The sequence below is a fragment of the Panthera uncia genome (genome assembly GCF_023721935.1).
Source record: "Panthera uncia isolate 11264 chromosome B3 unlocalized genomic scaffold, Puncia_PCG_1.0 HiC_scaffold_1, whole genome shotgun sequence".
In the NCBI taxonomy this organism is placed as follows: domain Eukaryota; kingdom Metazoa; phylum Chordata; class Mammalia; order Carnivora; family Felidae; genus Panthera; species Panthera uncia.
Window position 1 is genome coordinate 91,722,985 of NW_026057582.1, and position 25,602 is coordinate 91,748,586.

The 25,602-nt window shown below is 35.6% G+C and overlaps 1 protein-coding gene across 1 annotated transcript in view; it reads left to right on the plus strand.

Moving 5' to 3' along the window:
* USP8 (ubiquitin specific peptidase 8) overlaps positions 1 to 25,602 on the plus strand; it is a 76,942-nt gene that overhangs the window by 16,249 nt on the left and 35,091 nt on the right. The window contains exons 2-7 of the mRNA XM_049611674.1: positions 4,589 to 4,757; positions 7,457 to 7,601; positions 13,922 to 14,007; positions 15,351 to 15,510; positions 19,019 to 19,061; positions 20,910 to 21,054. Of these exons, the coding sequence (XP_049467631.1) occupies positions 4,654 to 4,757; positions 7,457 to 7,601; positions 13,922 to 14,007; positions 15,351 to 15,510; positions 19,019 to 19,061; positions 20,910 to 21,054 (683 nt within the window). The 5' untranslated portion in view covers positions 4,589 to 4,653. The remainder of the gene's footprint in view (positions 1 to 4,588; positions 4,758 to 7,456; positions 7,602 to 13,921; positions 14,008 to 15,350; positions 15,511 to 19,018; positions 19,062 to 20,909; positions 21,055 to 25,602) is intronic.

Consider the following 25,602-nt stretch of genomic DNA (forward strand, 5'->3'; position numbering starts at 1 on the left):
AAACAAACAAACTTGAATAAACAAAATCACAAATGAAACAGGAGGCATAACAACCAACACCACAGAAATACAAACAATTATAAAAGAATATTATGAAAAATTATATGCCAACAAATTGGACAACCTAGAAGAAATGGATAAATTCCTAGAAGTATATAATCTACCAAAACTAAAGCAGGAAGAAATAGAAAATTTGAACAGACTGATTACCAGCAAGGAAATTGAATGACTCATCAAAAACTGCCAACAAACAAAAGTCAGGACCAGTCGGCTTCACAAGCAAATTCTACCAAACATTTAAAGAAGAGTTAATACCCACTCTTCTCAAACTATTCCAAAAACTAAAAGAGAAAGAAAAACTTCAGAATTCATTCTATGAAGCCAGTATCACCCTGATACCAAAACTAAATAAAGACACCATAAAAAAAGAGAACTATAGGCCAATATCTCCATACTAACAAACTGAATCCAACAATACATTAAAAAAAACACCATGATCAAGTAGATTTATTCCTGGTATGGCAGGATGGTGGGTTCAGCATTCACAAATCAATCTCTGTGGTAGATCACATCAGTAAGAGAAAGGATACAAACCATATGATCATTTTAATAGATGTAGAAAAAGCATTTGACAAAGTACAACATCCATGACAAAAACCCTCAACAAAGTAGGTGTAGAGGAAACATATGTCAACATAATAAAGTCCATCTATGAAAAACCCACAGTTAACATCATACTCAGTGGTGAAAAACTGAAAGGTTTCCCCCTGAGATCAGGAACAAGACAAGGATGTCCATTCTCACCACTTTTATTCAACATAGTACTGGAAGTCCTAGCCACAGCAATCAGACAACAAATAGAAATGCATCCATATTGGTAAGGAAGAAGTAAAACTTTTACTCTTTGCAGATGACATGGTACTGTATATAGAATACCCTAAAGCATAAACCAAAAAAAGTACCAGAACTGATAAATTAATTGGTAAAGTCACAGGATACAAAATCAGTGTGTACACACAGGATACAAAATCAGGTACACAGGATACAAAATCAGTTGCATTCCTATGCACTTATAAAGAAGCAGCAGAAAGTGAAATTAAGAATTCCATTTACAGTTGCGCCAAGTACAATAAAATATCTAGGAATAAATTTAACCAAGGAAGTGGAAGACCTGTACTCTGAAAACTATAAATCACTGATGAAAGAAATTGAGGATACAAAGAAATGGAAAGACAGTCTATGCACATAGGTTGAAAGAACAAATATTGTTCAAATGTCTATACTACCCAAAGCAATCTATGGATTTAATGCAATCCCTGTCAAAATAGCAACTCAAACTAGAACAAACAGTCCTAAAATTTGTATGGAACCACAAGAGACCCCAAGTAACCAAGGCAATCTTGAAAAATAAAAAATGAAACTGAAGGTATCACAATTCCAGACTTTTATTACACAGGCGTAGTAATCAAAATAGTAGGATACTGGCATAAAAATAGACAATAGATCAATGGAACAGAATAGAAAACCCAGAAATAAACCCACGATTGTATAGTCCCTTAATCTTCAGCAAAGGAGGCAAGAATATACAATGGGAAAAAGACCAACAAATGGTGTTGGGCTATCTGGACAGCTACATGCAAAAGAATGAAATTGGACCACACAATGTATTTCTTCATACACAAAAATAAACTCAAAATGGATTAAAGACCTACATGTGAGACCTGAAACCACAAAAATCCTAAGAGATCATAGGCAGTAATTTCTCTAACATCGGCCATAGCAACATTTTTCTATATATATCTCATGAGGCAAGCGGAAAAATAAACTCTTGGGGCTACATCAAAAAGCTGCACGGTAAGGGAAACAAAGGCCAACTAGTGAATGGCAGAAGATATTTGCATATGACATCTGATAAAGGGTTAGTATCCAAAATATATAAAGACCTTATACAACCCCATACCCCAAAACAATAATCTAGTTTAAAAACAGGCAGAAGACATGAACAGACATTTCTTCACAGGAGACCTAGGGCGCCTGGGTGTCATAGTCTGTTAGGTCATAATCTCATGGTTTGTGAGTTGGAGCCCCACATTGGGCTCTGTGCTGACAGCACAGAGCCTGCTTCAGACCCTCTGCCTCCCTCTCTCTGCCCCTCCCCTGCTCATGCTCTTGCTCTCTCTCTCAAAAATAAATAAACGTTTAAAAATTCTAAAGAAAAAAAGACATATAGAGGACCAACAGACACACATAAAGGTATTCAGTGTCACTCATCATCATCTAAATGCAAGACTACAATGAGGTATCATCTCATCTGCCAAAATGGCTAAAATCAAAGACACAAGAAACAAATGTTGGCAAGAATGTGAAGAAAAAGGAGCCCTCATGTACTGCGCAGCCACTGGTGCAGCCACTGTCGAAAACAGTGTGACTGTTTCTTAAAAAGTTAAAAATAGGGGTGCCTGGGTGGCTCAGTCGGTTGAGCATCCGACTTCAGCTCAGGTCATGATCTCACACTCCATGAGTTCAAGCCCCGTGTCGGGCTCTGTGCTGACAGCTCAGAACCTGGAGCCTGCTTCAGATTCTGGGTCTCCCCCTCTCTCTGCCCCTCCCCTGCTCATACTCTGCCTCTCTCTGTCTTCAAAAACAAATAAAAACATTAAAAAAAAATTTTTTTTAAGTTAAAAACAGAACTACCCAATGATCCAGTAATCACTACTGGGTATTTACCCCCAAAATACAAAAACACTAATTCAAAGGGATACATGCACCCCTTTGTTTATTGCAGCATTATTTATAATAATAGCCAAGATATGGAAGCAACCCAAGTGTTCTTTGGTAAATGAATAGATGAAGAAGTGGTATATATTATATATATATATGAGTATGGCATATAATTATATGTAAAGTATTTTATATGTTATATATTTATTATATATGGTGCATATATATATAACGTATTTTATATATGTAATGAAATACTTAGCGATATAAAAGAATGAAATCTTGCCATTTGCAACAACATGGATGGCACTAGAGAATGTAAACGACATTTTTAGAGAAAGACAAATACCATATTATTGACTCGTGGAATTTAAGAAATGAAACAAAGGAAAAAAAAAACAAGGTAGACAAACCAAGAAACAGATTCTTTTGAAAAGATTTTTTAAGTGTTTATTTTCGAGAAAGAGGCAGAGCATGAACAGGGAAGGGGCAGAGAGAGAGGGAGACACAGAATCTGAAGAGGGCTCTGAGCCATCAGCACAGATCCCCATGCAGGGCTCAAACCCACCGACCCACATGATCATAACCTGAGCTGAAGTCAGACACTTAACTGATTGAGCCACGCAGGCACAAACAAACTGGTAGCTGCCGGGGTGGGGGTGGGGGGGCAATCGGTGAAATATGTAATGTGGAATAAAGAGTACATTTATCATGAAGAGCACTGAGTAATGCGTAGAATTCTTGAATCAATACATTGTACTCCTGAAGTTAATATAATGCTATGTTAACTATACTGAAATCAAAATTAAAAACTTCATAAAAAATTATTGCTAAAAAATGCTAACCATAATCTGAGCTTTCAGTGAGTTGTAATCAGTAATCACAGATAACTAAAAAATATAATAATGAAAGAGTTAGAAATACTGTGAGCATTACCAAAGTGTGACACAGACATGAAGTAAGCAGATGTTGGAAAAATGACACCAGTAGGTTTGCTTGATGCAGTGTGGCCATAAACCTTCAGTTTGTAAAAAACAGAAGCACAATAAAATGGAGTACAGTGAAACAAGGTATGCCTGTATTTATTTGAATTGCAATTAGTTCTTCACAGCAGAAGACATTGTATAAATTTAATGGGATTCCTCTGAAGCTTTCATTTGGTGACAACTTAGGATCTTGCCGATACTCCTCATTTGCTATGCTCTCCTGATCTGCCCTATGTGCATTCCTGCACACATACACACACAATTGATACATACCCAGCTTTTCTTCCTCTTAATGTTCATTTTACTACTTGCTCCATCTTCCTAATCAGAATTTAGCACAGTGTATGAGGAGCAAAGAATGTAATGAAGCTTCAAAGACCTTTCTAGAATAAACCAAAGTACTTGGGTGTATTCTGTTCATATATCCCTAGCTCCACATAAAGTGGCCCTGCCTACTCCCTACCCCCAGTTTGTTTCCTTTTATAAACTGGTATTATCAATGAGAGAGGGAAATATTTCTAAATGAAACTTCTTTCTACTTGTGATCTATGCATTAATGCAGATTTAATGGTAGAAAAATATAGAAGTTCTTATTCTGTTAATGCTTTTGACAGGAAAGATTCTTAATAATTAAGGCAAAGCAATAGAAACCATAATTCATTTAGTGAATATTTGAAAAAAATTAAATTGTTTAATGACACCCTTTATATCTTGAATTCCCAAAATAGATACTCAAGATAATTTGAAATTAACTCTTTTAACAAAAGATATAGTTTAGGACTTTTACGTCTTTTAACTCTTTTAACAAAAGAGTCAGTTTGGAACTTTTATGTCTTTTCACTTGTTGTTAATTGGAATTATTTGCATTTGTTTTGTTTCAGAAAAGAACTACTTTTAATGAAGTACACCGTCCGTTGTGAAAGTGGAAAAGTAAAGATAATTCATCATGCCTGCTGTGGCTTCAGTTCCCAAAGAACTCTACCTCAGTTCTTCACTAAAAGACCTCAATAAGAAGACAGAAGTTAAACCAGAGAAAATAAGCACGAAGAAGTATGTATTCTTTGCTAGTTTCACTGAATCATATATTAATTTTTACTTCATTTCTGTATTATTAAATGAATTAGAGGAGTAGTCAATTTGAAGCTTATTTGAAAAATGGCATCATCACATGAATAAGACCTGCTTAGAGAAGTTCTTTATCTTGGCAGAATGTATGTGTATTCTGGCAAAATGCATGTTTTCTATTCTTTGGACAATATATCAGATTATAAGTTTAAGAGGTGAAGACTACGAGGTTTCTACAAAACTCATACAGCCACAGTTAATGTCCTTTCATAAAATAGTGCAGAAATACTTCTTAATTAAAGATCATTTTTATCCTTGTATATTTCACATGGAACATCTGGTCCTAGCATAGGCTTCTTTGATTAAAGGAAGTGAAATACGTATTTTTTTTTTATCTTATATTCAGCATAATATTAATTTGTACCAATTTAACATGAACTTTTAACTAAATGATTTATTTTATGTATTTTTATTTTTGAAGACATGGAGTCTATCAACCTGCTGAGGTCAAGGCTAGAGATGATACTTTACTGATAATGATTACAATATCTATCTTGAGATAAAATGTAATTGTGAGGGAGAGGTCCAGGTATTTTGATATCAACTGGAAGTAATTTTGCTAAAAATGGGCTATCAATAAGATTGTTAACTTCTTGAAGTTTTGTCTCCGTTAAGAGACAAGAGGCAATAGCGAACTTTTCCTCTGAATTAATTTTGACCGACAAAGGAGATTTGGAGATTAATGAAGTAACTGCATTACTGTAGAGTTGGAAATAGAGTTTCAGAAAGAAAGATGGATTTACTCAGCCATATACCCTGGACTTGGGGTAAGCAGATTGTAGAAATCAGGGAGAAAAGAGGGGTTCTGTGGGTCCTCCATAAATGGAAGGCCCTAAAAAAAAAAGATATGTATGATCCCAAATGAACCTGTGAACAGACGTCTAGAGAAACCTATGAATGCACAGGGACATCTTTATGAGTCATTTTCTACATGAATAGACAGAAAATGCAAAGAAAAAACATCAAGGATGAAGAGGAGGGAATAGTAGAAACTTTAAAGAAGGTCAAGAAAGAAAATCCCAAAATGAACTGGTATTTCTAAGCATCATAATTATGGACAAAATGGGCTTTTTAAAAAGAGATCTTTTTAGGGGCAGGAAGAATAAGAGAGGGATTGTTTCACTTCTTGAGCTAAGTTGGTAATATTAATGCAGTGACAGAGAAAGCAGCTCTTTAACTTCTGTTGAATCACTTTCAAATAGGAAACAATGGGAAAGATAAAGCCACCTTGAAGCTTTCTCAGAAATCTTTACCTAATCCTAAGATAGATCAGTTTCATTCTGACAGTGTCTAGGTTAGCTCTGGGACCACCCTGGTCCCATAGGAAGTGATATGTCAGAAGGACTCCCTAAGTATAGAAACACAAACTCATGTTCTTTCTATGTCACAGCACTATTCTAAAAAATGCTAGAATCCTTTTAGGATTTTTGGTTGTTTCACTGGACTCACAGCAGCACTGCAGCCATCTCACCTTGATCTGCTACATATAAGCCCGTGAAATGTACATGCCTCAGAGTGAAAGTTTAAAGAAAACCCAAGCGCTGTTGCACGTACTCCTAAGCTCTTCTAGGGAATCTCCTTTCTAGCTTTGGTTTGATTTACTTCTGTCCTAGGACTGTGATGCCATGCTAGGCAGGGCATACACACTGACTAAACTGGTCCTTGTATAGGACTGTCTTTGGTCCTAAATATCACTTTGGCCCTGTTCCTTTGTGTGGTGTTCTTGGCCTGACCAATTTCATCATTAACCCATGTTTGCAGTTGTGGAGCAGTTTGAAAAATATAGAAAAACAAGAAGCACTGCTTTGCATAAATAAGTTACCAATAAAGAGCATTATATATAAGCATTGACACTATAATTGGATTGCCAGAACTTTAGTCCTAAGTGATTGCATTTCTCTTGCAGAAATGCCTATTTTATTAATTTGCTTTCTAAAGAGTGTTAACCAGGCAAATGGCCTTATAATGAAGGCCACAGAATCTTTAAATATTTTACTGAAGTGGAATTTTAAAATGCCTTATTTTTAGACTTTAAATCTCTTTTTGTTCCACCAGGACCAGTGAATAAGAGTGCAGTTTGGCCATTTTGTAGAAAACTTTAACCGGTTGAAAAGATTGAATCACGTCCCCTTCCCTGTCCCCTTTTTTTTTTTTTTTTTTTTTTGGATTTTTAGGTGGGGAAATTTTTACAACATAGTTAGAAAGGGATGAAGAAAACTGAAAAGTATTTTAACATTAAAGTAATAAAGATTTTGCCTTTCTTACTTCAGTAAAAATGGTATGGAGTTTTGTTCTTTAATCAGAGTATGACTATTACATGGCTGCCCAAGGAACACTTGCCTCAGGATTATCTGTTAGCAAATCTTTTAAAACTAGGCTTAATGCGTTTTGAATAGCTTGATGGAATATAAACAACTATTAGGAAACAGAACTATTTATTTGTAGGCTAGGGGAATTTTCAGGTTATATCCTAACATATATCTAACTTTGTACCAGTTATGAAGTAATGCAATCTACATTATGAAATTCATGTTATCAAAATACTCTGTAGACCTTAAACATGACTCGCCCTGCCCCCTGCCAATGTGTCAAGTGTTTTAATTATTTTTTTTCTCTAATTGAAGTTATGTACAGAGTGCCCTGAAGATCTTCAAGACAGCAGAAGAAAGCAGATTAGATCGTGATGAGGAAAGGGCCTATGTACTATATATGAAATATGTGACTGTTTATAATCTTATCAAAAAAAGGCCTGATTTCAAGCAACAGCAGGTACCTTTTATTTCTGCATTCTTATTTGCTAAGTTATTTTTGCACAGCAGAGCTATCGATTTCTTCTAAGAGTTTTAACTAATACTGAAATTTAGATCACATTATTCAGCAGCATGTTCAAACTCCTTTGCAGATAGAAAAAGCAGATTTAGTTTGATTATTTGCAAAGTTATATGTGTATAAATGTGGATACACTCACACTATATACACATACCTAATTTGTCTTGGATTAATACAAGTTTTTTTTAAATTTCTATTTTTGAGAGAGAGAATGCACGCACACACGTGCAAGTCAGCAGGGGAGGGGCAGAGAGAGAGGGAGACACAGAATCTGAAACAGGCTCCAGGCTCTGAGCTGTCAGCACAAAGCCCTATGTGGGATTCAAACTGACCATGAAATCATGACCTGAGCTGAAGTCATATGCTTAACCCACTGAACTACCCAGGCGCCTGGATTAATACAAGTTTATAGCAGCATGCAGACACATAATCAGTTTTCCTCTCCACTAAATGATCGCCAAGTCAAGTGGAAGGATTCAGCTTACTCATGCATTAAATAAGAAAATTGTGGGGTGCCTGGGTGGCTCAGTGGATTAAGCGTCCCACTTTGGCTCAGGTCATGATTTGCAGTTCATGAGTTTGAGCCCTGCATCAGGCTCTGTGCTGACAGCTCAGAACCTGGAGCCTGCTTCAGATTCTGGGCCTCCCTCCCTTTTTGCCCCTCCCCCACTCAAGCTCTGTCTCTCTGTCTTTTTCAAAAATAAATAAACATTAAAATAAAAATGTGACTGCAGCTGTACTTTCTCAGGGTTCGAGGTTTAGTCACTTATTTTGTGTGTGTGTGTTTTGTTGTTTTTTAACTTTTTTATTTGAGTGTAGTTGACCCACAATGTTAGATTAGTTTCAGTGTACAGCATAGTAATTCAGCAACTATATGTTATGCTGTATTCACCACAAGTGTAGCTACCATCTCTCACCATACAAAACTATTGCAGTATCATTGACTACATTCTCTATGCTGTGCCTTTTATTCCCATAATTTACCCATTCCATAACTGGAAGCCTGTCTCCCATTCCCCTTCACCCATTTTCCCTATCTCCCCACCTCCCTTCCCTCTGGCAACCATCAGTTCTCTGTGTTTACAGGTATGATTCTACTTTTTGTTTGTTTATTCATTTGTACTTTTTTAGATTCCACATTTGTCTTTCTCAATCTGTTTCATTTAGTATAATACCCTCTAGGTCCATCCATGTTGTCATACATTACATAGTCATCCTTTTTACAGCTGTGTAATACTCCAGTGTGTGTGTACACATACCTACACACCACATCTTCCTGTTTCATTCAACAAGTGATTAGTCACTCACTTGTTTTTATGTGACAGCTTTTTATATTTGAATGACATTGTCGTCATGTTAGGGTTCAGTTAATACTGATTACTTCCATTTTTATTTTTTATTATCAATGTTATTATTATTACTTTTTCTTTTAATCCTTTGAGCAGGTACCTTTCTTCCACTTTGCTGAAGCCATGGGGAGTTAGGGAAGGAGGGTAGGAGAGGTGTAAATGATTAAAAAGAATTAATGACTAGGATAAATGTTGCTAGAGAAAATGGTTGCATTTCAGTTGCACCAGAAATAGGCAAAAGAAGAACATAGACACTAATGAAATTGGAGGAATATTGTTTTGGTGGTTCCACCTTTACTTAGTAATAATCTTGCTGCCAGACAATAGTAGTCAAATACTGCTTATAGGTTTCTTACCTGGTGGAGAAGCCATTCTTGAATTAGTGTTGAGATTTTATTTTGTTCACTGGTGGTAGAATTGGCTTGCCTTGTTTAAATTGACTTACAGAAGTACAAAAAAAAAAAAAAGAGTTCTCATATTCTTTGAAATAACTTTTTTTCCAGAGTAGTGTCACCAGTATAATTTCTTTTGGTTAAGTGGGTTAAGGGATGACTTTAACGTTTGATTTAATAGTAATAGGGGTACCTGGCTGGCAAAGTCGGTAGAGCATGAGACTCCTGTTCTCAGGATTGTGAGTTAGAACCCTACATTGGGTGTAGAAATTATAAATAAATACACTTAAAAAAATTGTGATAAATCATTGCTGGTATTTCTTCTCACCAGCAAAGTCATGTTAATAATAGTTACAGGGATTTAGATGTAGCCTTGGAAAGGTGGCCCCTTGCATTTGGAGATGAATCCTCCTGTCCACAGATGGCTAGATTGGTCCTGCCTTAGAACATTCTTGGGCATGTCTGTCTGCAGGTAAGGTGTGGCCTTCCCAAATTCAAACATGTTTCTGCATGTTCTTTGATGGTTTTTATGGTATCTATTAAAGTGGAATCACTTTATTTTATGTTTTAATTTTTTTTAATGGTTATTTTGAGAGAGAGACAGAGCGCGAGCAGGTTAGGGGCAGAGAGAGAGAGGGAGACACAGAATCTGAAGCAGGCTCCAGGCTCTGAGCTGTCAGCATAGAGCCCAACGCAGGACTCGAACTCACGAACCATGAGATCATGACCTGAGCTGAAGTCAGACACTCAACCAACTGAGCCACCCAGGTACCCCAAAAATGGAATTGCTTTAAAAAGAAGTGTAGAAGTGTTTATTAGTAAAGTAAATACTTTGAAAGAGTTGCAGCTTTGGATAACTTGGTAGTTTTGGTGTCTGCCATTTTGTCTGTTGTAGGAGGGCCAGGTTTTTATGTTTACTTTTTACTGTATTTTTCTTTTTAAAAAAAATTTTTTTTTATTGTTTATTTTTGAGAGAAAGAGAGCACGAGCAGGGTAGGGGCAGAGAGAGAGAGGGAGACACAGAATCTGAAGCAGGCTCCAGGCTCTGAGCTGTCAGCACAGAGCCCGATGTGGGGCCCAATCCCACAAGCCGTGAGATCACGATCTGTGCCAAAGTCAGACGTTTAACCGACTGAGCCACCCAGGTGCCTCGCTGTATTTTTCTAAGTTTGTAGTTACTTTTATCCTTTGAGAAGATTGGTAGTGTTTTTGCTGCTACTACTTTTTAACTTGAGAAGGTTAGGAGTGCAGTTTAATCGATAAATTTTTTCCATTTCCACAGAGTATCTATTGCATTTCCAAAGGGAGTAGTTGAAAGTGGCAGGAGTTGTTCAGCTTAGGAAGTTCCCTGCAAAGGCTCAGGTAACCCTGGCTGTTATCTTATATACTGCAGTTGTTCATTTGCTCTGTCCAGGGTACACATCTGCTTCTGCCTTAGAACTGTTTTTCGTTTTATTTTATTTAGCCCAGCATCTCCAGTGCACGCCAAGTATGTGAAATGTTAAATTTACTAACTAGATGGGGCGCATGGGTGGCTCAGTTAGTTGAGTGTCCAGCTTTGGCGCAGGTCATGATCACATGGTTCGAGTGCAAGCCCCGCATCGGGCTCTGTGCTGAGAGCTCAGAGCCTAGAGCCTGCTTCGGATTCTGTGTCTCCTTGTCTTTCTGCTCCACCCCCGCTCGCACTCTCTCACTCGCGTGCGCGCTCTCTCTGTCTCTCTCTCTCTCTCTAAAACATTAAAAAGATTTTTTTTTTTAATTTGTTAGCTAGATATTTTCTGGGTTTTACCCTTTAAATCAGGTTGTGACAGAATGTAGTGTCACCAGTCTTCTTCAGAAACTTATATCTTTCACTCTTGTACATGAGGGAATATTTCAGGTTTAGATAAGACATTAACTTCACAAGCTCACTAGCAGAAGACATTATATTTCTTACTCGTTGAAAACAGTCTATGAAGAATGTTTTCAGGGTTATCTGAAAAGGGGGTGGAAGACTAATGATACTGAAAATATTAGTGTAGCAAAGTCTAGATAAAATCAGAATTAAATTTTTAAGTCTGTATGGCATTATTGTTCATTATTCCTAAATATTATAGGCAAACTTTTTTGTTTGGGAAATCATGAGATTTGTTTTTTTGTTTTTTTTGTTTTTTTTGTTTTTTTTTTTTTGAGAGAGAACATGAAGCAGGACAGGAGCAGAGAGAGAAAAAGCAAATATTAAGCACTTCACACTCTCAGCACAGAGCCTGATGTAGGGCTCGATCCCATGTCCCTGGGATCATGACCTGAGCCAAAATCAAGAACCAACTAAGCCACCAGGCACCCCAAGTTGTTTGAATTTGCATGTTCAGGAGTAAGAAAGTTTTCCTTGGGTTAACCTGAGAAGCAAACATTTTTAGTTGTGTAAGAATTGGATGTTATTTTTTATTTTGCCAATTGTCAATATTGTTGAAAACTTGAAAATATTCATACTTGCTTTAACTGTGATCCTTTAAGAGCATGGAAAGAGAGAATTATTGACAAGAAACCTTACTAATATTAGGGAAGGGTCTTCTGAAAATTTGTAACAGGTATGCCTAAACACAATGTTTTCAGCATTTAAACAGTGTTAGGCTGGGCTTACGCTGACTTTTTAATAAATTCATGTCAAAAAATTAATACAACAAGTCATGGTATTTTTTGTTTTTGTGTTTTATTTTTATGAGAGAAACCTTACAGTAATGACTAAATTTTGTTTTCTGTTAAGAGAATATTGCATCTAAAGTCTGGACATTGTGGCACTGAAGTAATTACAGTTTCCACTGTAATTTTCAGTTGATACAGTATTGAAAAAAAACTAAACTTTTATTGAAATTATATAGGGAAGGATCCTTTTAATTTATTTAGTCTTTATTTAGAAGAATAAGCCTAACTGAAACATTACCTACTTATTTATTTATTTTAAGTAATCTCTACACCCAACATGGGGCTCAGATTCATAACCCTGCCCCTGAGAAGAGTCTCATGCTCTATCAGCTGAGCCAGCCAGGTACCCCCAAACATGATCTTCTTTTAGGCTAGATAGATATATGATAGCTATAGGTTTTAAGTTTGTTTATTTTTGAGAGAGAGAGAGAGAGAGAGAGAGAGAGAGAGAGAAAATGGGAGAGGGGCAGGGACAGAGGATCCCAAGCAGGCTCCACACTGTCTGCATAGAGCCCTCCACAGGGCTTGACTCATGAATGGCGAGATGGGTGAGGTCATGACCTGAGGCAAAATCAAGAGTTGGAAGCTTAAGCAAGTGAGCTTAAGTTTGATGCTTAACTGATTGAGCCACCCAGGCACTCCCTTGGATCTTTTTATGTTTTATTACTGTATCATTTGTGATGAACTGTGCTACTAGGCTCTATTTGCACAGTCACATTGACAGGTTGTGGCTAATTAGATCCAAAAATCAGTTAGCTGAGTCTCACTTTGCTATTGTCATGTCAAACCAACCTTGATTTGAAGATATCTCTGACTGCAGGATTCAGTGAGTGACTTCTTAGAGAAGTGATCTTGTAGCAGGATTCTCGCACAGAGAGTCGTGACACCGAGGCTTTTCTGTTTAGGAAGCAACTTTATTCATGCCGGCAATGGCTCATTTGAGATCATACCCGAAGAACTGAGCCCTGAACGTCATGTAGCATAGTTTTTTATATATTTTTTATTTCTTTGTCTTCCATATATGGTAACACACAAACATGTAGTCTGATTAAGTGGTCTTGTGTTACAAGGTTGTGAGGGATGTCACATATGCTTATAGCCAGGTTGCCTTGAGGGCTTTTTTTCCTTTATATTCCTTAGGGAGGACACACTACCACAATTTTTCTTAACTTTATTATGCTTGTTAGTAAATTATGTGCCAAACAAGTTGTGTGTGTGTGTGTGTGTGTGTGTGTGTGTGTGTGTGTGTGTTTAAAGAAGAGTGTATTATTAATGATTTATTTCTACCATTTGATTTTCATTCAAGGTTTCCTTGGATGTGAAACTTGTTTTATATCAAATGTTTGACTCCACTTGAGAGGTGGGTCACTATTATAAAATAAAGGTGGAAGCCCCAAAACATCTCAGTATAAAACAAGTAAAACAGAATAAATCCCATGTCAATATACAATTTACTGCTTCTCAGACTAGAGAAAAAAAACTAACATATTTACAAAAGGAAATCTATATTTTGCTCCTGAAAGCTTTGCTTTTTGGCACTTATTCATAAATAGTAAGAATAGTATTTATACTTCTTAAAGGTGTCTCCCAAATAAATAAAATTATTACCTATTAGTTTTTTTTAGCATACTATTGATATGAAGAGATACTTTGAAACATTTAGAAAATAAGTTGTGTTTATGTAGGTTAAAAGTTTAAAAAAATACTTCATTCAATCATAATGTTTTCATCCAACCTTTCTTTTACATAGCACCATGATTTTAACGTTTTTAGCATTAGTGCTGTGTACAATGGCCAGTACTAAAATTATGGGATGGTTTTCTTATAATTTTAGGACTACTTTCATTCAATACTTGGACTTGCAAACATCAAAAAAGCTATTGAAGAAGCTGAAAGACTCTCTGAAAGCCTTAAACTCAGGTACAAACATTATTATAAAATCTTTAAAAGAACATATATTTAGAAGATAAAAATAATATTTAGAACTTGTCTGACCATGCATATGAATCCCAGTTCCTAGCAATAAATCTTACATTAACTGGAACACAAAAATGAGAATCTTTTGCCATATTAATGCCTTTATTGTGTTCATGTGTTACCATTCATATTTTTTACTGAAAATCTAAAAATATGTAGAATGATAGATTCTTAAGGTAAGCATTGGTAGAGTAGATTGGAGCTCAGGTCCAATTTTTTCTAACTCTCTGGCAGGATTCTTGAGAAAAATATAATTCCTCATATTCCCCAGGTTATAATGTGCTACTGGACATTGGTCTTAGGGAAATGAAGTATTTGTGGTTAGTTTTGAACTGCATAGTTTGCAAAAATTATGTATGTTTAAAAACAAATCTAATTCTAATATTTGTCATGAGTGCCTTATCAGACTTAGAAAGTAATTAGAAATTAAAAACAGTATGTTTGAATTTTTAGTTATTAATAATTCTTTGTTTTTTTATTTTTATTTATTTTGGTTAGTCATTCTTTGAATAATGAAATAAAAGGGGAACGATTTTTCTTAATGATTTTTCACACTTGGATCAATTAACTAGTCTAATTATATACATCATAGTCTTTACTTAGAAATTATCTTTTTGAATTAATGTATTCCCTTCATCCTTCCCAGAAATTACTAATCTTGGAGCTGGAATATGTTAAGATGGTTGATAAAAGTTGGAATCACTATTCTCTTCCTCCTTTAGCCAGTTAATGAACTAAGTAGAGTAGAATTTCTCCTAATCTTTGAGTTACCCCTATTGACTGTTTCTCTTGGATTTACTAACTTTTTCCCTACTTGTACTGTTATCAACAGTAATATTCTTTATTCTTTTATCTTTTGGGCATTAGGGCCATTTTCTCACTTATTTATTGTCTTTTTTATATTTTGAACTACTTTATAAGTAAATGAGTCTTTAGAGTTAATTTTAGGATTTTAAGTCCTTTGTAAAAGAAGTTGCAGCAGATGTGAAATTCAGTGGAAAGGTTGAAATTAGTGCAAGGAAAGAACAAAAAACATTAAGCAACTTTAACTTGAGATCATAGTGTTTCTTTTCAGGATATTTGGCAATTTGAAATAAGTCTACAGAGGGCAAATTTATGATTTGTGGTTTGTAACAGAACACTGGCAGAATCAAATTTCAGTTGGAGGGAGAAAGTATGCTGCCATAAAATATCCTAAGGTAGGGTACCAATTTTATGGAACTGGAAGTCCTTTACTTTTCATGATCATGCCAATAAAAGACACCTTGACTTGTTTTCTCAACTAGATATGAAGAAGCTGAGGTTCGAAAAAAACTTGAAGAAAAGGACAGACAGGAGGAGCAGCTGCAGAAACAGAAAAGGCAAGAAGCAGGAAGAGAGGATGGTGGTACATCAAATAAAAGTTCCTTGGAAAATGTAATGGATTCCAGAGACAAAACCCAAAAGGTATTTCAAATTTATTCTGTGATGTTAAAAAAGACTGGTTCCTTTTTTTCAGATGATTTGCTTAAGGTGAGTTGAGATACCACAACAATGTACTTTGAGACAACAAGGGTAAAATTTAATGTGGTTTTTATTAGAAATTGAGTTAAATATTCTAGCTTCATTTGATCCCAGGTTTCTCTTGGAGCTTCTATAGAACTGTGTTCTGTGCATTAATTAGTTTTTTTGCAGTCACTGTTAACTTGATTACAGTAGTAGAAAGAGCATTAAAGCTGTGATTCAGTATATCTGAGTTCCAGTCCCATGTCAGGTCTTGCTTAACCGTTCTGGGACTTCATTTCCTTACTGCCAAGTGAAGATCTTGAAATAGATGATTTTTAAGGTTTCTTCTTTCTAATAAATGTAATTTGCATTGAAAAGGATTTGGTGTACTAATTTGGTGCCTAACCTTTTATCTATTTCTAGGGTCTCATACTCTTCCCTTTGCTTTTTCTTCCTTTCTGCCCATTTCCCTTTCCTCTTCTGTTTCATTTTATTCAGCAGCTCCTTGAAATCTAGCTACATCATTTGTTTGCCAAGAACCATCAGTGACTCAGTCTGTACCTGCCAGCTACCACTGTCTACTATATCTCCTTCCTTCACCTTCTGAGGAACAATTCTTCCTAAAATACAATTTCTTTTTTTCTTGGGGGGGGGGGCTCAACCAACATTTATTGAGGAGTTATTATATTCTAGTCACCATACATTATCTATAGTTAATTCTTAGAAAAAAATTTTTTTAGATTATTTATTATTTAATTTATATCCAAGTTAGTTAGCATATAGTGCAACAATGATTTCAGGAGTGGACTCCTTAATGCCCCTTACACATTTAGCCCTTCCCCCCTCCAGCAACCCTCTGTTCTCCATATTTAAGAGTCTCTTATGTTTTGTCCCCCTCCCTGTTTTTATGTTATTTTTGCTTCCCTTCCCTTATGTTCATCTGTTTTGTATCTAAATTCCTTATATGAGTGAAGTCATATGATATTTGTCTTTCTCTAATTTCTCATAGCATAATACCCTCTACGGAACCCATAGTTCCGTCCACGTAGTTGCAGATGGCAACATTTCATTCTTTTTGATTGCTCCATTGTATACATATACACCACATCTTCTTTATCCATTTGTCTGTCAATGGACATTTGGGTTCTTTCCATACTTTGGCTATTGTTGATAGTGCTGCTATAAAAATTGGGGTGCATGTATCCCTTCGAAACAGCATACCTGTATCCCTTGGATAAATACCTAGTAGTGCAATTGCCAGGTTGTAAGGTAGTTCTATTTTTAGTTTTTTGAGGAACCTCCATACTGTTTTCCAGAGTGGCTGCACCAGTTTGCATTCTCACCAGCAGTACAAAAGAGATCCTCTCTCCACATCCTCGCCAACATCCATTGTTGCCTGAGTTGTGAATGTTAGCCATTCTGACAGGTGTGAGGTGGTATCTCACTGTGGTTTTGATTTGTATTTCCGTGATGATGAGTGATGTTGAACATTTTTTCATGTGTCGGTTGGCCATCTGGTTGTCTTCTTTGGAGACATGTCTGTTCGTGTCTTTTGCCCATTTCTTCACTAGATTATTTGTTTGGGTGTTGAGTTTGATAAGATCTTTATAGATTTTGGATACTAACCCTTTATCTGATATGTCGTTTGCAAATATCTTCTCTCCTAAAATATAATTTCTTAAACTCTGTTGAAATTTAGGGAAGGATTTCTGCTTTACTTTTTCTTAAGCATTTTGTAGCTTTCAGCTATCATTTGTGTGTGAATCATCATTGGTTTCATTAAGAAATAGATGTTGAGGGTGCTTGGGTGGTTCACTTGGTTAAGCTCCTGACTCTTGATTTCAGCTCAGGTCATGATCTCATGGGTTTGTGGGATCAAGCCCTGCATTGGGCTCATCCATGCTGACAGCATGGAGCCTACTTGGGATTCTCTTTCTTCCTCTCTCTCTGCCCCTCACCTGCCCGCACTCTGTCTCTCTCAAAATAAATAAATAATAATAAATAAATAAACATTAAAAAACATTTAAATGTTTGACCTTATACTAAGCACTGTGAAAAAAGAAATGAAGAACTAGTGGTTTGTTGATTTTAGGAACTCATAATATAAGCTAAATAACACTATCTTAGGGAGATATAGGTTAAATGGCTGATATAGATAAATACAAGACTTCAAAGAACTATGTGAAATGATATTTTAATCTCTTCATTTTGTTGCCTTTCCATCAGGAGGGCCAACTATTTTTGTTACTTTTATTTTTGTTTAGCCTTTTTATATTGGGAAAAAACCACAATTAAACACTGTAACCCAGTTGCAATAGTCAACTAATATTTGTCACATTTTTTTTGGTCACATTTTGTATCTGTACCTCTCCCCTTTTCTTTTGCTGTATTATTTCAAAGCAAGTTTCAGATAACATACCATTTTGCCCCTAAATATTTCAGTATGCATCTCAAAGAAAGGGACATTTTCTCAATAATGACAATGCTATTTTTCCATCTCACAAGATTAATAGTAATTCCCTGATGTAATGTAATATCCAGCCTATATCCACATTTACCCACTGTCTCATAGTGATACTTCAGAGTTGATTTGTTTGAATTAGGATCCAGATGAGGTCCACTTAGAGTCTTTTGGTTGTTATGTCTCTTAAATACTCTCTGCTTGAGTTCCCCTTTAATTTTTTTTGTTTCATGCCTTTGGCTTTTTAATACTAGATCAGTTCTTTGAAATGAACCAACCACATTCGGGATTTATCTGATTGTTTCCTCCTTGTATTATTTAATTTCTACTTCTATCTTCCGTATTTCTTGTAGGCTGAAAGTTCAGCCTAGCAGCTTAATAGGATTCAGGTTCGGTTTTTGTTTTTGGCAAGAATGCTTAGTAGGTGATACTGTGTACTTCATAGTGTATAATATTAGGAAGCACGTAATATACATTGCTTTTTTAATCTTAGTGATGCTAAAATGGATCAGTAGGCTCAGGTAGGTCATTGGTTTTCCCATCTATAAAATGAGTTAGTACCTGACAGAATTATCGTATGTTGTCTTGGTTAGAAAATACAAATTTGTAAAACCTTATATTACTTCATCTTCCTTTGATTATATAAAGAGAACTCTGAAGGGAATTGCCAGAATTTTTATTTCATTGCAAGAAATATTCTCTCATTAAATTAAATATTAAATTCCTGTAACAGTCTGTGCTTTTACATTATATTTAGTCATTAACTGAAGAAAATTTCAAGGAAGTGTTAAATGATTCTGATGTGCTGCTGGTTATTTTAGCTGTTATCTATTGCCAGATAATGTGGGAAGCCATTATTGTTCATCTGTATTTTAATAAAATGCCAGTACTCCACATGCTTCATTTTCCAGGCTTTCAGTTTCAATGATGTAATAGAGTTGAACTTTATGTTTCTATGAAAATTTTTACTTCTATTAAAGTTGAAACTTTTTTTTTCCTGTGAAATAGATAAATGGTGAAAAGAGTGACAAAAATGAGACCACAGAGAAAGGTAAGTGTGACAGAAAGAGGGAGTCCTTTTAGGTTATTATTGAGATCTTCTTGTAATCAAAATAAGCTTCAGATTTTACACAATGAGATCTTAACATTGTGTCTAATTTGTATGTAAGCTTTATCATTTTTCTTAGCCTATGCAATTATATTGAAAATGTGTTTATATTCCGTATATATCATGGGGAATATTTATGGTAATATGTAATTAAAAACATCAAAACCATAGTTTATGCTTTTCATTCTTTTTTTTCAAGATGTAGTTTAGCATAGCAGTTAAGAGCATGGACTCTCTGAAGTCAGACTACCTGGATTTTGCTGGCCCCTCCTGAATTTCCATGTGATCTTGAGCATGTTATCTAATCTCTACCTTAATTTCCCCATCTGTAAAGTGAGGATAATATTAATACCGATTTTATAGACTTACTGTGAGGATTGAATGAGTTAACATATTTGAAACTCTTAGTAACGTGATATGAGGATTTGTGTATTAGCTATTATGACTTTTGGTTCTAGTTTGTAGACCTAATTATTTAAAATCTTCACTCCCCTCAAAAATATCTACACCAGTAATTTGGATATTATCCATAGGTGGTGTTGATGTTCCAATTACACGTATGTGACCTATACAATAGGACTCAGACAGTTGCCTAAGTTTTCCTTTCTCAGAAAAGATTTAATTATTAATTGTATGTAACACTAAAATAAATTCTCTATTTAAAGTATTATCATACAACAATTTAAAAAATAAGATACCTTCCTAAAAGATGTTATTAATTCATTCCAAGATTTGTTTTTATCTATGTTTTTTGTATCTCATTCTGCTTAGGTGTTATTTCCCTAAGTGGTTTGTTCCCAACTTGTTTAGATGATTTTGTTGTCAAAATGATCTTGATGGTTAGAGAAGTAGGGTGGTTATTTTCAGCTGGGTATTTTAGCTTAGGAGATCATGTGACTACATTCTTCTCACATCTCACTGCCAAAATAGTTCTTTACATTTTTAAGCTCCCTTGTAGCAGCTTTTTATCTTTTTAATATTTATTTATTTACTTACTTTTAAAGTTTTTATTACTGAAGTATAGTTGACTTTGTTGTGCTTTTTAATCTTTCATTTCAGATGGTAGAAGCTGTAAGAGGAAAATAGCAACATAACAAATATTTATTTTGGTTAAATATTAAAGGGCTAGAGAATAAACATTTTAGGCTTGGGGGGTTACTGAGGTTCGTGCTGTCACAGCAGGAAAGCAGCAGCCATTGACAATATGTAAACACGTTTGTACAGCTGTGTTCCATTAAAAACAGGTGGCCATAGTTTGTCAACCCCTGATGCAGAACACAAAAAACAAGCCTTTGACTTGTTACTCTAGGAATACTTGAAAATCTAAATGTTTTTTAAATAGTCCCCATAAGACCTCATCAGAGACTTTTTAAAAAGAATTTAGAAACTGTCAAGAATTTTTGAACCATGGATTTTTTTTCTGGTTGACATTTTTCATATGATTTAATTATTAGAGAATAAGAAAATCTTCATGAGATACATATATTAATTTCCTTTATTTTGTACCAGCAACAGTCAGCACCTGATGTAGTTGTAACCTCAACAGCTAGCTTTGGTATTTAAGCCTTCAGAAACGGAACATTGAACTAGTTTCTTGATGAATGTCAAAAACACAAATTATATTTAATGTTAGTTTAAAAAGTAGTAAGTAGTGTGATGGGATAGCAGGTATATGACAGCTAGTGTACTTCACTCTTCTAGAAGAAGCAATTATTGTCCTGTGTTTAGTGATAAGAAAGCACGTGGAACTAGGTGTTTTTTGTTGCTTATATTGTCTCTCTTGATTCCAAGGGGCAATCACAGCGAAGGAGCTATACACAATGATGATGGATGAAAACATCAGCTTGATTATAATGGATGCTCGAAGAATGCAGGATTATCAAGATTCCCATATTTCAAATTCTCTCAGTGTTCCTGAAGAAGCCATCAGTCCAGGGTGGGTCATTGTGTATTTAGGTAAAATGGTTAACTGTAGACAGTAGTAAATGTTACTACTTACCATCCAGGCTAAATATGATAAAGTAGGCTTTCTTCTCTGGTTACTCCGTAATGTTACACTTTACTCTTTCTCTGAAGGGTGGTATAAAGAACATTTTGGTTTGGGTGTTTTCTCCTATTTGTGACATTTGCAGTCTTATTGGAAGAGAAGTGAAGCTGCCTTTGTGTGCCCTCTCTCCCAAGGTTTTTTTTGACTAATTTTTCCTTTTTTTATTTATGAGCTTGTGAAGTATATGCACCAAATTGACTAAAATCGTGAACTGATTGTTTTTTTATTTAGGAATACCCCATAGTGGGGCACCTGGGTGGCTCAGTTGGTTAAGCATCCAGGTCTTCATTTTGGCTCAGGTCATGATCTCACAATTCATGGGATCGAGCCCCATGTTAGGTTCTGCACTGTTAGCTTGGAGCTTGCTTGAGATTCTCTCCTCTCTCTCTGCCCCTCCCCAGCTCATGCTCACTCTCACTCTCTCAAAAACAAATGAATAAAATTTTAAAAATTAAAAAAAAATAAAAAAGAAATATCCATCCTGTTATCTGTAGTAAAAGAGTACATAAATACTTTTTTGGGGGAAAAAAAAACAGTATCGCCAACTGATTAAGTAAATGGATAAACTCCAAAGTCAGACTATATTCAGATCGAAATTGTTTCTTCTCAGCTACATTACTTCTAGCCAGTGACCTAACCTCTCTAAGCCCATATCCATCTATAAAATAGGAATAATAATATTACCTATCTCAGGTTTTGAGAAGCTTAAGTGAAATTTTATATACACAAACTTACCACAGTGGCTGGTACTAGTAAGGACTCATTAAAAATTTTTTTTCTTTTTTGATAAGGATGTTAATCTATAAAATAATGTAAAGTTACTTGCATGAATATATTATGTATTAAAAACTATCATAATAATGACAGAGCTAAACCTCCATATCCAGGGCTATTTTTAGTATTTCAAGTGTTAAATAAATTATATAACCTCTCTGGGTCTTAGTTTATGGGATTGGATTAAAATCTATGGCCCATTTTAAGATTAACTTAAACAGCATTGAAAAGACATACTTTTTAAATTAGTAAAAAAAAAAAAGGGGGTGGGGGGGCGCCTGGGTGGCTCAGTCAAGTTAAGTGTATGACTTACACTCAGTTAAGTGTATGACTTCGGCTCAGGTCATGATCTTGCTGTCCATGTGTTTGAGCCCTGCTTCAGGCTCAGAGCCTGGAGCCCACTTCAGATTCTGTGTCTCCCTCTCTCTCTGCCCTTCCCCCGCTTACACACGATCACGCTCTCTTTCAAAAATAAACAAACATTAAAAAAATTTAAAAATAAGTAAATAAATTAGGCAGTAAAATTTGCATAGTTTTTGGCGCATTTTTTGATGCTTGATAAAGTTTGACCTGAAGAATAGGGTGCTTTGTAAATAATGCTGTTGAAAAGTGACACTAGAGTACTTAGTCTAATCAAGTGGGTGTCACTGTATTCCTAGGATTTGAATAGACAAAATTGTATTAATCTTTGGATGGTCTAATCTGTACTAACAGAAAGCCTGGGTTTTTATTGAGTTTAAGTGTTTCCCAAAATGCGAGAAATTTGACTACTATGAAACTCATGATGAGTTTAGGTTGAAGATTAAAGAGTGATGAACTGCATGCCAAGAAAATTATTCCCCTTTAACTTTTGTTTCAGTCTTTCTGAAGTCATTAAAAGAAGTCTGTTTGGTGCTAGCATTCCTTTTTAATATTTGGTTATCTTTCTCACCAGAGAGTAGGCCTTAGAGCTTTCTGGAGGCAACAGTATCTACAACTAGCTGATGGTGATTACTGTATTCTTTATTTTTTATTTTTTTTTAAACATTTTAATACAGTATAGCATACATACAAAAACACTCCTGTCCTAAGTATTTGGCTCAGTGAATTTTCAAAAGCAACACACCCATTTAGGACACCCATTTATCTGACCAGAAATAGAATATTACTATCACTCCAGAATCCCTTCATATGCCCTCTGTTAGTTACTACCCATATCCCCACCCACCAAAGGGAACCACCAGCTTCTAACAGAATAGATTTATTTTTGGGGCGCCTGGGTGGCTGAGTCGGTTAAGCATCCGACTTTGGTTCAGGTCATGATCTCATGGTCTATGAGTTCAAGCCCTGTGTCAGGCTCTGTGCTGACAGCTCGGAGCCTGGAGCCTGCTTTGGATTCTGTGTCTCCTCTCTCTCTGCCCCTTCCCTTCTTGTGCTCTTTCTCTGTCTCTCTCAAAAATAAATAAACATTAAAAAATTAAAAAAAAAAAAAAAGGATAGATTTATTTTTGTCTGTTTTTGTATTTTATATAAAAGGAAATATATAATCTATAGTTTTTTATATATCTGGCTGCTTGTACTCCATATTATTGGTGTAGTTATGGTTCATTCTGTTGTGTGAATAAAGCATAATTTTACTGATGTATGTATTTTACTGATTATCATTTATTCATTAGATATGCTGCTGTTTCCATGTATATGGGACTGTACATTTTCCTGTTAAATTTAAAGGATCACTTTCAATTAATTAAATTAATAATTAGTTTATTTATTTTTTTTAATTTTTTTTTCTTAACGTTTATTTATTTTTGAGACAGAGAGAGACAGAGCATGAACGGGGGAGGGGCAGAGAGAGAGGGAGACACAGAATCAGAAGCAGGCTCCAGGCTCTGAGCCATCAGCCCAGAGCCCGATGCGGGGCTCGAACTCGCGGACCGCGAGATCGTGACCTGAGCTGAAGTCGGACGCCCAACCGACTGAGCCACCCAGGCGCCCCAATAATTAAGTTTATTAAATAATAGACAAGGTAGGGCAAAATTGCAGCAATTTGTAAAGATGTTACATGAAAGAGTGAGTTTGGGAAATACTAGTGATAAAATTATTTCCTAAAGTGTTTTTTATGGAGTACTAATCTTGAGTTTTTAGACTAAAAGGCAAATATATCCCTAGAGTCAGGGATAGTCCTTAATATCACATTTCAGGGGTGCCTGGGTGGCTCATTTAGTTAAATGTTTACCTCTTGATTTCAGCTCAGGTCATGATCTCACGATTCGTGAGTTCAAGCCCCGAATCAGGCTCTGTGCTGACAGTGCAGGACCTGCTTGGGATTCTCTCTCTCACGCTGCTCTCTGCCCCTCCTCTGCTTGAGCACTGTCTCTCTCAAAAATAAATAAGTAAACATTAACAGTAAAAAGAAATCATATTTCAATTTTTTTCATTCTTATCACTATATATCAGGTGAGAATATTAGGAGACAGTATTTTATATTTCTTCTCTTTTCCTTTATTTCCTACAGGATATAGTAGCCAACATTATTATATAGGAGCAAGTTTTTTTTTTTCTTTTAAATAATCTAAACCATTTCTTTTACTTATGAATAAAAGTGTACCAGTCCTGCCCAGCTTGCCAGTATTATCAGTTAAATATTAAAATGCTTAGTGCTTTGCCAGGAATAATATGGAGTTTCTTACCTGATGGAACAAATTTGTATTATTTATTCAGTCATTCAGCACTCATATACTGAGCACTAGTTTTCTGTGGGCTGGATTGCTATGGTTCTAAGTACTGGGGCTTACCTATTGAACAAAAATTTTGCTTCATTGAGCTTATATTTTAACAGGGAGGTGGGATGGCAAAACAGACAATAAACCTTAAAATGTATGTCTGCTATTTAATAAGTGCAATGGAGATGGGTGTATCAAGTGTATACATTGGGCTAGGTATTAAAATTTTAATCCAGGAAGGCTTCATGGAGAAGTTATTACTGAGCAAATTTTGAGAGGGTAAAGGAAATGAGTGATGGCAGTTATCTGAAGGAAAAGGATTCCAGATAGAAAGGCACAGAGGCAGAGGCCCTTAGGCAGGAGTATACCTGAATAAGCAGGAACTACAAGGAGGCAGTGGTTGGTGTCGAGTGGAATAAATGGGCAAGTAGTTAGTGATGAAAAGTTGATGTAATAGGATTTGGGGGGGAGGGGCTGTGCTGCAGGCCCACTCTAAGGACTTTAGGTAACTTTTAAATTAACTTTTCTGTGAGCAAAAGACATGAATAGCATGCTTTAATGTACAGTTGATATTTTTCACAGTTGATGATTTAAAAGGCAGCATAGCAGAACAGCTAAGAGCATGGACGTGAACAAGATTGCCTGAGTTTGAAATTTGGCTTCACTTGGCATCTGTAACCTTCGATAGGTCAATTAATATCTTTGTGCCCCAGTTTCTCCATTTATAAAATGGGGTTAGTAATGCCTACTTCATAGGATTTGTTGTGAGGATTCAGTTGAGATTCTATGAAAATAAAGCATTTAGGAGAGTATCTGGCACATAGTAAATGCTCTATGTGTTTGTTAAATAAGCATTTTGGTATTTGGTTAGCAATTCTCTACATAGGTATAAGAGAACTGAAATATAAATAATGTTACCCGAGTGATCCCCCAGTTATTTATATTTAGCTGAGAGAGGTGT